Raw genomic sequence first — 13,069 nt, forward strand, 5'->3', positions numbered from 1 at the left:
GGCATGTTCTGGGCGAGTGCCCACAGTCCTGGATATAGGACACCCCCTGTACACTTCAATCAAATGACTCACATCCTCTGCTTCGCTTCACATTTGCACACATGGCTTCGGCTTTTAAAATTAACGCGAAATTAATTAACACCCGACCCAACAGCTTTGGGGGGGGGCCCTGTGACGACCGTATATTTATTATGTTCGTTGAGAAAGGATAACGGAATCTATGGTCACGGTGCATGTATATTTATACATACATACGTATATATATATCAACAAAATCTGTACATTAAGGGATGCATGTTTAATATATTATTCTGAAATTTATTTTATTTTGCAACCAAGGAACAGTTTTAACGAACGGCCGGAGTGCAATACTTGTCTTCCTTGTCCTTGAACTTGAGGGAAGTGCCGGCTGCCATGGAGGAAGTAGCGGAGGGCACTGTAATAAAAGAGAAGGAAGGATAGATCATATCATCACAGAAGTGAATATGAAAGCGAAGGAGGGAAGGAAGAGAGAGAGAGAGAGAGAGAAACTGTGCTTTGGCGTGCAGTTCTGGGACATCCATGTGTAACACAGTGGGTCGGTGCGCGAGGATATAAATTAAATAAATGGTCATCCACAACCATGATATGGGGATTTGATTTTTAAATTACCATATCACATATAAGATGATAAGATTAATTAATAGATAAACGCGGGGGACGAGGAAACCCGGCGTCGCATGTCCTCGGGGTCATGGGAGATAGATGATCACACCGCCGTAGAAAAGCGGCCCTTGGAGCCGATGAAGCGGCGGGCATGCTGACTCCCAGTCAAACGTCCTCAAACCCCATGTACTATGGAAAATCATAGATTGCATGATGATTAACGCCGCTAAATGAGGCAGTATTTACCGTCACCTAAACTTGGACGCTTTGCTATCTTATCCGAATTGAGTGGTGTTGGTTGCTGGAGAGTTGTTTGTGAGGTCATAATGGTCAAAAGCACGTTATAAAAGCTAAGGACCAACTTGAAGTTGACCCGCTTCTGGTCCCTTCACCAAAAACCTGGAGCCTTGCTTCTCCGGTGGACGCTTCTGATGCAAAAGGATTGGATACGTGTCGAAAGGACAGCATAGACTCAGAATGCTTGGCTGCAAGCACATGACGGGAACCATATTGAAATTGAAATATTCTCCGAAACTTATTTTATAGTGTAAATAATATTATAAAATGGGTTTTAAATTTACAACCAGAAGAAATAATAATTTATATATATCTTTATATTTGTTTATATTTTCACCGCTGTTAATTTTTTTTTACCAGCATATTTTTACCGCTGTTGGCAACCATGCTGATTTGGTTTATCTATCGTCGTCATTTTCTATTCTGCTTTTGCATCACAAATGAGGTAGATTCAGTTGTCAAATATGCCGATGCTATGGGCTTCGGTCGATTCTTCCTCATGGGCACAGAAATATCTGTACGTCAACTCTGGCATACTTGAAGCACGTGATTTATTCATGCAGTCTATGCAGGGATCAGTCTTTTTATATTATATTTTGATAAAAAAAAAGTCTTTTTATATTATATTGAAGTCATGACATGACATTAATTTTAAAGATTCAGGTTGAGTATTTTAAAAATATTGCGTTATGTGCTTGGTTTCATATTAGGTGAATCAAGACTCGAGCTTAATACACATTATAGATTATCAAAAGAAAGGGCAAGACCTTTTTCAAAATCAAGATGAGAGCACGACTAATATTTTTCCAGTCGCAAAATGTTCTCTTTGTTTTTGTGATTAAAAATTAACAAATTTATCAATAATCTGCTCACAGTCTATTAAGTTAATTGTTTGTTCTGGCCGTGGGACTGGGGCATATCAAATGCATCTCAAAGAAAGAAAGAGACACGCCATAAGTACTACTGCTCCTGTCCTTAATATAGGATCCAATTGTTGAATGGTTTTAGTCCTAAATATAAGACTCATTTCTATATTTATTAATTTTCTCTAAATTACCCTTATGTATACTCTCTCAACCATAATCAAGTAGAAGAAAGAGAGGGGGTATTAAGAAAGATGATTGTGGTGTTTTAGGAAAAATGTGTCACTTTTCTTATAATTAACTAACTTACCTAACTTTCTTAATCTAATCAAATTAGTTAAATGGGTCTTATATTAAGGACCGGAGGAGTATTTAATTAATTTGAAAGAGATTCGAAAAGACATAAAATCTAGTTAATTATAATAAATATGATATAACTTGACTAAAATAATTATAAGTAAACTTATTAGTTAGATAAATTAGTTTAAAAAAATGATAAATATAAAATACGAAATGAGTTGTAACATTAAGTTTAAAAACAGACTTAACCCCATGACTGATTTCTATATAAATTATAAATAAGATCTAAATCTAATACATGAATCAAAATCAAAATAACTTATTCAGGCTAATACTACAATTTTATTCCCAAGCTGAAGACTTACCAAGTGATATATACATGAAAATTCGCTGGCAAGAAAAAGCAAGTCATACGTGAAAAACATCAAGTAAAACACTAACGTGGATTCAATTGGTCCATATGATCAAACCGGAAACTTCATATTTAATCTTTGATTGTTATTTTTCATAAGATATGTTTTCTCACATAACATCAAATTTCTCAGAAGTCATAATCAATTGACTCAACTATGATTGAAATTTAAATTTAAAATACGGAGTAAAAATGATCTGGCATGGTTATACTAGCTCAGCAGGACTCCGTGGTCCAAAAAAAATCTGAAGGGCTCAGATAATTTTTGTTGTTAGAAATAATCATATTCGAGATACTATAGGACACTAAATATAAAACTTTTTCCTAATAAAAATTTAAACCTTCATGTCATACTACTGTAAATGGCTAGTTCCTTCTATTAGGGCTTAGGGCTTAGATAATATGCATTGGGTGCGTACATTTCCTGAAAATGTCGACCTTATCCAAACTCGCAGTATAACGTTTTTAGGGCCCAAACGAAAAAGATAGCCATAGAAATTGGGCTGTAAACGACAGGCTTCGTTTTAGATCGCTTCTACCAGTCAGAATAAGCGGGCTCACGATACTTTCAAGTCTCTGGATCATTCGAATGGAATTCTTCTCACTCACGGGGGAGGAGGGGGCAAAAAAAAAAATCTCCCTGACAGAGCTAGCGAGAATAAATTCCTGCGATCACCATATCCTCTTCTTTCTTTCATCATATGCGAAACTTAGAACGGCAAGGTAGGTGAAACAGAATTGGTGTTCCAAATCATTACCACTTGTCCGACGCTTTACGGTGGTTGTAGTCGCGATCGCCGTAGAGGATTCGAACCCTAAAGCCGTAAAGATGCCGAAGAAGATGGGCGTTAACAGCAAGGCTGAGGCCGCCAGGTCTCGTAAGAGCGCGGTCGATTCCGAGCGTAAGGAACGCGAGGCTCGCGAAAAGGAGGATCACTATTGGCGAGAAGCTGAGGGCTCCAAATCGCGTGCTGCTAAGAAGCGTGAGGAAGAGGCCGAGAAAAAAGCCGAAGCTGCCGCTCGACGGGCTGAGGCACGTCGCTTAGCCGAGATGGAGGAGAAGGAAATTGATAATTCGATGAGAAAGCCTGACAAGAAGGCCAACCGGGTCTCTATACCGGTGCCGAAGGTGACGGATGCTGAGCTCCGGAGGCAGCGCGAGAAAGAGCAGGCGGAAATTCAGAAGAAGGCGGAAGAGGCCAAGAAGCGGCAGGCCCGCACTGCAGCGGAGGAAGAATATGAGAGGATGGTGCTCGTGACGAATACCAATCGTGACGATTCTATCATCGAAGCAAGGACTGTGGAGGATGCCATCGCTCAGATGAGTGTCACTGATAACTTGCCGGTTGATAGGCATCCGGAGAGGCGCCTAAAGGCCTCCTTCAAGGTTTGTTTGATTTTCATTTATTCATTATTACCACTGCCAATTTCAATATAACGTAGTTCCCAAGTCCCTACTATAAATTCCGGGTTTAGTTTGTTTTACAACATGCTTGTGGTTCTGTGAGTTTGGGCTTAGACTAACTTCACTCACGCTGCAATGTATATTGTATGATCGGAAATATGTTATGATTATTGATTAAATGGATGGTGTCGCTTGTACGTGTTAAATCAATCTCTTGAACTAATTTGGTTGGTTTTATTGCAATGGTTGACGAAATAAGAGTAACGACTTTTTTAAAGAAGCAGTAATAATAATTTGTGAGCAAAATGAACGTCTCATGAACTAATTTGGTTGATTTTAATGCATTGCTTTGGCCTTTTAGTAATTGCTGCTTTTACTTGTTGGCTGGAAGAGTAGAGTGGTATATTGAGCTGTTGCTCATCGCATCAGGGACTGTTTGGTTGAGTTTGTGAACAATGGGGTTTTATATTCCAGGGTGCATTGATTTGGCTTTTGTTTCGAGTACAAATTCTTTTAACATTGTTGGTTAGCTGAATTTCTGAATAATGATGCAACGACACGGATCTTCGAATAATGGAATTTACTTACTTAGGGATAAAACTTTGAAGCTGTCATTCTATTCTAATATTATGAATGGAGGTGTGAAGTGGGATGGGTGAGGACAAGCCGCTTCATTGACTTGAAGTTTATTGTGGGGAAACGGTGATATCCTGCTCCCCACTGATTAGATGTTACAATTCTGATAAATGAGGTGGGATGGGATTGAAGGGTTGAATTTGAAACATTATCTTTGTGATGTTAACCATCTTAAAAATATTGAAACAAATGAAGGGCATGCTTGGTTTACGTGGAAACTGCCAAATCCGTGTTTTTGGATGTTTCCAATGCGAGACTAAACGTGCTTGAAAACTTATAAAGAACCCAAACCTTCCCAATTTGGACTTTGGAGCGGTTCTTAAATGGTATTGTAATGGTTTGGGATGGTTTTAAACCATCTTTACTCATTCCATTGCATTAAATCCTAAACCTTGGATATTGAATCCATTGTTCAGATGCTCAAACAATCCCACAAACCAGCCCTACTACTCCCAAACTGCCTTACCTATCAATCCCTTAATGCACTACATCTGCTTCTTTATGAAATGCAATTAATTTGCAAACAAAAGCCGTGGTTTATTTTTCTGTTCTGATCAGCAATCTCGAACATGCTTCTGCTAGGGGAGTAGTTTACTGATAGACTGGCTACTTCTTGAGTTGTATCCTGAGTTCTTTTTGTCACTGGTGTGCTCTCTTTTTAATGGTGCAGGCCTTTGAAGAGGCTGAGCTTCCTAAGTTGAAGGAAGAGAAACCGGGCCTTACACACACTCAATATAAGGACATGATATGGAAGCTATGGAAGAAATCTCCCGACAATCCTCTTAATCAAGTAAGTTGCAATATATGTTTGGTTGGATGCGAATTCCAGGGCCTTTTGGATGCTTCAGAATGTTAATGTTCATGTTTTGCTTGCTACTACTGTCTTGATTTACAAATTTCTGTCTTTGTTTCTTTTATTTATTTATTTATTTTTGGCTTTTAGGTGTGTTTATGTTATGAAACTTCGTTGGTTCGTTGATTCAAAACTAAATCTGGCTAACTCATTTCCTTGCATTTGCAGATTGCCGAGTGAATGACCAATTTGTAACCGAAGGCAGATTTATAGAGAGCTCTCATTTGGTTCGGCAGTTCATGAATATATCATTTACGTGGGATGTATTACCTACAGCATAGCTTGTATATTCACCTGATAGGAGTCTGAATAAAATGATATGGTTTATCTTTGCCCTTTCCGGCTATGTCAGATTTCATTGTAGTCGATCGTTGTGATGTGTACATGCAAAAGTATCATGGCCACAGAATGAGTGATGGAAATGCAATTAGGATTGTTCTATTATTATTTTAAGATAATCGGATTTATTTAAGTTAGGATATCCGGGGTATTTAGAAAACCCTGTGGGACACCGGAGTACGTACGTATTTCTGACCTCATTGATGAAAATCCCACCGTTTCTCCGCTGCATCCCGAAGCCATTATCCTCCTCAGATTATCTTCTCTTGTAAAGTTGTCTAGCTGGACCACTCACTCACGGCAAACGTTCATGCTTAGTCATACTTCTCATTATGCCCATATGTTTCATGTGGTGTGGTCATTATTTCAGTACCTCCTATATTCCCTATTCCTTGTGGTTAAAAAAAAAAAAAAATTCCCTATTCCGCTTGCCCCATTTTTGTCTAATTATTTGTTGGAAGGAGATTTTGCTGCGGCTTGAGATTGTTAGGGATGGAGATTACGGTAAATAAAAATATTGCATGTGTTTCTCTGTTTTGTATATATTATGCAAGCCATATGCACGAGTTCATTGATTCCATGCACTTTCAAATGAGGATAATTTAGCCCCTCATCATGTGTAAAGGAGATTAACAAGTGAATTATGCAAATTCCATAATTATTTAATATAATTTGCATTGTATATCTGGGAAGAGAGGGAGGGGGGGGGGGAGATCCCGTGCATTGCCAATTTGCTTAATGATAGCTCCTCCTTAGGGTAAACAGACATTGGTCTTCTTGCTATGACTCTACTCCCTTTTATGGATTTCCTAATCTCGAAGATTTAAAAAATTGCTTCCTAATCTTATACATGAAATTAATTATTGAGAAGAACTCTCTTATTTTTCCCGGATGTTCTTTTATGATATTTTGTAGTACTTCTCCGCTCTTTAATATAAGATTTAGTTAACTAATTTGAATAGATTAAGAAAATTATGTAAGTTAATTAATTATAGGAAATATGATATGTTTTTCGTAAAACACTATAATCATCTTATTTAATATTCTCCCTTCCTTTGCCACTTGATTATGATTGAGAGAGTATACATAGGGATAGTTTAAAAAAAGTTGATAAATATAAGAAATAAGTCTTATATGTAGGATCGGATGAGTATCAAGTTAGTTTCTTATGGGGGAAAAAAAGGCTCTTTTCAAGACAAAGCATATAATTATTTTTTGAAGACATGATTCCTGATCATTAATGATTGTAATTATAATATCTGTCATGTTTTCTTTTTTATAACAATAATATCTGTCATGTTATTTACATACCATCGTGACTAATGCATGGCTTTTTAATTAAGTGATTTGATATTGAAAAATCACTTTCCTTATGAAACTTTTAAGCGTTGATAAACACTCGCTGATATTTTGGTACGTGCAATGGTACACAGAGTTTCTCTCTCTCACATTGCTTCTTATAAATTCGATTTATTTATTTTTAAGTGAGCAGAATGTCAACGTTTAAAAGTTTCTCTCCGCGGCCACTGAAAACCCAGAAGTTGATTATGCCTAAGAACTAGAATGAATAAAATTGTGCATGAACCCCCCAAACAGCAAAAGAAAAGAAAAAAAATCCAAGTGTCTGTTCTGGGTGACGAACTCTTGGAGAAAGCTGCAGAGACGTCAGTCCAAGATTTTGAAGTACCGGCATCCATGCGCCTCGCCGATCGTATCGTTTTTACACTAATCGGGGATAGCTCACGACCGTGAATTCTGAATTTCTTTGCGACCACCTCTAGAGGGCAGATCCTGAGGAGGCCCTACGCATTCTTCTTATTTTTCGATTATCCAATATATATCCAAACTAAAAGATGTGAATAAGTAGTTTTGACACAGAAGTGGGATTTGTGGTAGAAACTCGATCAATGACCTTTATTTAGCAGTTTAAATTTCTCGGGTTGAATTGTTTCGGGGGTCGTTTATAATCAAGTACGTGTGTGCCAAAGGACAAACGTCACTAGCCCGAGTCAAACCATTTAAAACAAAAGAGTGATAAGCGCGTAACTACGATTCTGGGATTTTATTACAGCACTGGTTTGAAGGCCCAGCTGAAGTTCCATAGGTCTGTGATCTGCAATCTAGACATTACATGCAGAGAAAAGCATCGAAATCTCTCTAATAGCCACGGATTATGGGTTGGTGGTGGGGTTGTGCGGGAGCAAGAGAAGACGACGCAAGGCCGTGACATGTAGCCATTGAAGCGATTAAGACCTTCTCTACATGTTCCGGGACTCTTTCTTTGACCAACGAGATTACATACTCCAAGACGACGCTTTCACAAGGCAGCACAAGAGGTCCGTTGGAAGGCAGTCCAAACTCTTCCTCAGACATCTTGAGCAGCTCCTTGAAGACGCTGCTTTTGAGATACTTGAGGGGAAGCACAAATCGCTTATGATCTATGCTGTAAACCACGAAATGGCCGTCGTTTGCCTCTGAAGAATACAAGTCCACGCCGTCTCTTTTGTACGATATCCTCTTACGCTTACCAGCCGCCATCTTCTGCCACTTTCTTGCCATATTGGCAAGCTTTTTCGCGCTGACCATGGTTATTTTTTAATGATTAGAAGAAGTGACTCACTGATAAACAGCTCTAGAGCAGGAGGAGGAACCTGGCCATGCACAACACTCGCTGATTGAGGTTGTGGAGTGTGGTTATTAGTCCGGTTTGAGGTATATAAATATATAGTGCGCACGCAAGTACACAAGCTCCATGTACTGTGTTGTCCGCACTGTTGTGCTGATATGGCGCATTGCCATGTGCAATCTTTCATTAATCGCAGTTGGGCTCGTGGTCCTTATTACGTGTTTTCCCAACAAGCTAACATAATTTAGGGGGTAGGCATTGCGTACTCTAGGGCTTGTATGCCAGCTGACCACCACTCGTTTTGACCACCACTCGTTTTAATGTGTGCACTTCTTTCCTTAGGCTTTGAGGCCACGAAGCTTAGGTGTCTACTTGTCAGGCATTATTCATCGACATTTTGGGGTCAGGAGGGGCGCTGCAGCATCATATTGATTTTATTCAGTCATCCACCATAAGAGTTTAGTACTTCATAACATAAAATTTATTACATTTAATATATGATAATATCTTAAATAGGATTATTTTTAATAAAAAATAAAGTATTGATTTTATTGAATACACGCCTCTTTTTTTTTTAAGCTGTGTTTGGATTAGTGGTGGAAAAGCAATTTTTTTTTTTAATCTGACTTTTACAGAAGTCAGATGGGATAAAAGCAGTTTTTTTGAGCTTATTGTATAAGTCCGTATCAGTGACAGAAGTTAGATTGCAAAAATGTGATTCCAAACACATCCCAAATCAAAAAAGCTTCTTTTGCCAGTAGAGAAGTCAATTTGAAAGTCCAGATGTGATTTCAAACACACCCTTAAACAATTATGGTCCAAGAAAAAATACATTGGTTGGAACAGTCACTTAAATTTGCGAAAAAAGAGAAACACACAATCATATAAGCAGGCGTGAAATTATTGTCCATCTGTTCCTCATTGTTATGGCATTGATCTGTCAAATATTTATGCTTTGATTAGTCCGTAGTCACCAGAATAAAATCAAATATTGCCAATAATGCATTAGCTTTGTGCGTGAGCACCATCAGTTGCGTTCATCCGCATTAATTAGATGATTTTTTTTTTCATGAAAGAATGATGGAAAAATACCACTGAATCTGCATGTATCTCAAATTATGACCTTGAAATAGCCTAACTATTGCAGAGGTTATGAGAACTATCCTAAAATTAAAGTTTTGTTATGAATTAACTTAATTGCCTATGGCGTTTTTTAAACTCTTTATTGTCGGCCGTTAGAATTCTAGTCGTTACCCCACCCCCAGCAGCCGGAGCTTCGATATTGGCCATGGAGCTCCAATGACCTAAGAATAAGCGGGGAGGAAGCAACTTTTGAGACCGACTTCTTCATTTTAATAAATACAGTAACAATTTTACTTATATCCTCATAAATGAAACTATCTCCAGTTCTTAATATAAAACTTTTGTTTAACTTTTATTTTGTTCTAAATATAAGACCCAAATCTATTTTGTCTCTCATATTTATATTTTTTTTTCTAAGGTAGTCCTTCTAACAATGATAATTTTAGCCAACACATTTAATTAAATCTTATAATTAGAAAAGACAATACCTATTTATTACAAGTAACTAATTTAACTTCTTTTTTTTTATTTCTTCAAATTAGTCAACTAGATCTTATAATTAATAATTAGGACCAGAGGCAGTATGTGTGATATCTATTTAAAAGGATAGATCGTTCTTCCAATTGAACCACCAATGTGAGCTACTCCGGATTCAACAAATAAACTTTATGTAAAATCTCCAATATTACCACACCTGGTGTATAGGTTATTTCTTAAAGTGAAGTGGTTACTGGTCCCCAAATTATCACATTAACACTTTAAATCAAAAACTAACTTGTCAAAATATAGTTGACACAATTGAGACTTTTGTTATGATTTTATGTAATTAAAGTTGTTTTAAAGTAGTCTTTAATATTTAGGTTATCACTAATACTTAAAACCCCAACCTAGTTTTTTAAAGTAATGGCTATCATTATCCATCTTTTATTATCATTTCATATAAGTAAAAATGTAGCTTAAAGTAAAATAGTCATTAATTTCAAGATTATTCATTCCAAATAGTAATTCTCTAGCTATTCACCACTTCCACTAGAGCTCCATCCGTTAGCGGTGGAGGGAGTTTTTTTCCCCAAAAAAAGGGACAATTAACCATTTTATTACAAAACTTCCATAAGGGGCAGAAAATTTATTAATCTGGTTGAGAAAGAAATTTAAAGTTAATTTATTAGGTTCCAATTTCTAAGTTCCGTGACATTTTCCCACGAGTGCAGTAGGAGGTCTGTGTGGTGAGGTGGAGGCCACGCTAAACTGGGCCTCCGTCCGCCTGCGTCTCCATGCTCGAAATGGTTGGATTAGCTCTCAAATAAGGCTTATCCTCTCCCATCATACCAACGGATTTAACCGCCAATTTCAACGCATAATCCAGTTTGCGGCCATGGAAAACTTAAAGATTCTACATTCTCCCCCGAATGATCTCTTGCCACATCCTATTTCCACTTCATTCCCAGTATCAACATTCTTTACTTACCCGCCCGAAGCCGCAAATTTCCGCTCTCCGTTGGTAATTTCTACACTAAATTCTTCAGTTTTCCTTTTAGTTCTCTCACCGCGGATGATTCTATAACCTAATGTTCTGGCATCTGAGGACGTGTGCTCATCGACTGAGCTCTATTCGTTTCGTAAGCAGCGAAGCCATTTGCGTGTTGACAGTTGAAGGCTTACTTCTCTCAAATGAATTTTTCCCCATTCTTCCTTGGTGCTTGTTCGTCGACTACTGGATTTCAGTTGTGAAAATAGCGACTTGAATCTTTCCATGACTCCTAAGATTGCTTGCCGTTTACTGATACTTCAGGGACTTGTATTAATAAGACGCAGTTTATTCCTTTTTTTATTTTTTCATTTTATGCAAGAAGATTATTTAACTTGACAGAGCCTAGGATGAAATGACAAAACTGGATACATCACAAAGCAACTCTCTGATACGTCTTTGGACTTCTTTCCTTTCTTTATCTTTGCTATTAAATATGTCCTTCTTCGGCTGATTCTGCAACTTGATATCAATCCTAACCTACTTGGCATTAACGCAGGCTTTGTAACAGAAGCTTTATCATTTCCATGTTCTAGCAAATTGTTGCCCGGTACTCGAACTGTTAGAGAACGACGTGGCTTGCTGTTCCGTGCGAGGAGCACATCAGGTTGCTATAGTTAGTCATGTAAATAGCCTTAATCTTTCTTAATGCTCCTTATCTTTGATGTCTAAGGGTTGTGATAGTTACCGCGTGGCTTTTCAGCGTCATCGCCACCGTTTACTGAAGAACTTGTTGTGGAAAAACTGAAGGACAACCCTGTGAGTGGAGATTCCATTCGCTATAAATTTCTTACTTTTTATGCTTCCCGCGGTCATAAGGTCCTTCCTAGCGCTTCTCTGGTCCCTGATGATCCCACAGTTCTCCTGACTATAGCGGGAATGCTTCAATTCAAGCCTATATTTCTGGGAAAGGTTTGAATATTGTGCACTGTTAATGTAAATTTCTATTATTACAATCGAAAAGTTTGCAAGGACCAGAGGCAGTATCAAGTTTCAACTGTATAAGCATATTGTGCTTAGGTTCCGAGAGAGGTACCTTGTGCGACAACTGCACAAAGGTGCATACGAACAAATGATGTGGAGAATGTAGGCCGAACGACTCGACATCAGACATTTTTTGAGATGCTTGGAAACTTCAGCTTTGGCGATTACTTCAAAAAAGAAGCAATAAATGGGCGTGGGACTTTCACTTTCAACCATAGAGTAAGCTATGATGTCATCTAATTTGCTGAACTATGCTCTGTGTTTTCTTCGTACAGTAAATGGTTGAGAAGATTGGAATTAAATTGCTCTTCTTGAAAAACAAGTTTTGGAGACAATATCCACTTTAAGATGAAAAAAAAATTAAAAAAAAAAAAAAAACCCACGCTGAATACACTTCTTTCAATTGAACTGCAGAACTCCACTTTTAAATTCAGAAAAACATGACGTGGCTGTAAAGCAGATCAATATGCAATTTTTTGGGTTGCTTTCATTTGACGTATGGGCCTACAATTAACTTTTTGGTCTTCAAATAGCTGTATTACCTAGCCTGTTGAATGCAACCTTTTGATGGTGTTATATTGTGAGGGTTTTAACAAGAAGCAATGACCAGGTTTCCAAAGATTATTAGAAAGTCTAGAACATATGAATAACATCAATCGTGTCATTTTTAATAGTGTAATTCTTCAAAGCTCATGTTTCTTGTTTATGCACATAACATTCTGACCTAATTGTATTATATCTGTTATTCATTATGAAAAAGGAGATAAGTTGTTGCCTTTTTGAGTAGTTGTTTTTTCAGAATGTTAAAAAAAAAAAAAAGCATTTTATTCATTTACTTACAGGTTTGGTTTGCAAGCCGACAGATTGTGGATTAGTGTTTATAAAGATGATGATGAAGCCTTTGCTATATGGTCTGATGAGGTTAGCTTAAAAATGCATTCCTCTGAGCATGATCCGCTAATTTCTTAAAATACTTCCATTGAATTTTTTGAGTTTTTATTTGGGCATGAGCTTTTAAGCGACATATCTTAGTGGGTTAGGCACTGCATGAATATTAACTACACAGTCTTTGTTCCTGCAGGTGGGCGTTCCATTTAA

At 37.6% G+C, this 13,069-nt stretch overlaps 2 protein-coding genes and 1 long non-coding RNA gene across 3 annotated transcripts; 2 read left to right on the top strand and 1 right to left on the bottom strand.

Annotated features, from left to right (window-relative positions):
• Positions 1–3,205: 3,205 nt before the first annotated feature.
• Positions 3,206–5,892, top strand: LOC114753135 (coiled-coil domain-containing protein 124-like). The gene is made up of 3 exons (XM_028941799.1): positions 3,206–3,904; positions 5,229–5,348; positions 5,580–5,892. The coding sequence occupies exons 1-3, from the start codon at positions 3,347–3,349 to the stop codon at positions 5,589–5,591; spliced, it is 690 nt and encodes a 229-aa protein (XP_028797632.1). The 5' UTR covers positions 3,206–3,346; the 3' UTR covers positions 5,592–5,892.
• A 2,015-nt stretch (positions 5,893–7,907) lies between these two features.
• Positions 7,908–8,336, bottom strand: LOC114753140 (auxin-responsive protein SAUR68-like). The gene has a single exon (XM_028941803.1). It carries the CDS (start codon positions 8,334–8,336, stop codon positions 7,908–7,910), a length of 429 nt encoding a protein of 142 aa, XP_028797636.1.
• A 3,839-nt stretch (positions 8,337–12,175) lies between these two features.
• LOC114753143 (uncharacterized) lies at positions 12,176–13,069 on the top strand. Its single transcript, XR_003740966.1, has 3 exons — positions 12,176–12,190; positions 12,814–12,892; positions 13,053–13,069. It is a non-coding gene; the product is annotated as an uncharacterized LOC114753143 (long non-coding RNA).

Source organism: Neltuma alba, unplaced genomic scaffold (genome assembly GCF_004799145.2).
Source record: "Neltuma alba isolate B1F8T4 unplaced genomic scaffold, ASM479914v2 tig00007721_pilon, whole genome shotgun sequence".
NCBI lineage: Eukaryota > Viridiplantae > Streptophyta > Magnoliopsida > Fabales > Fabaceae > Neltuma > Neltuma alba.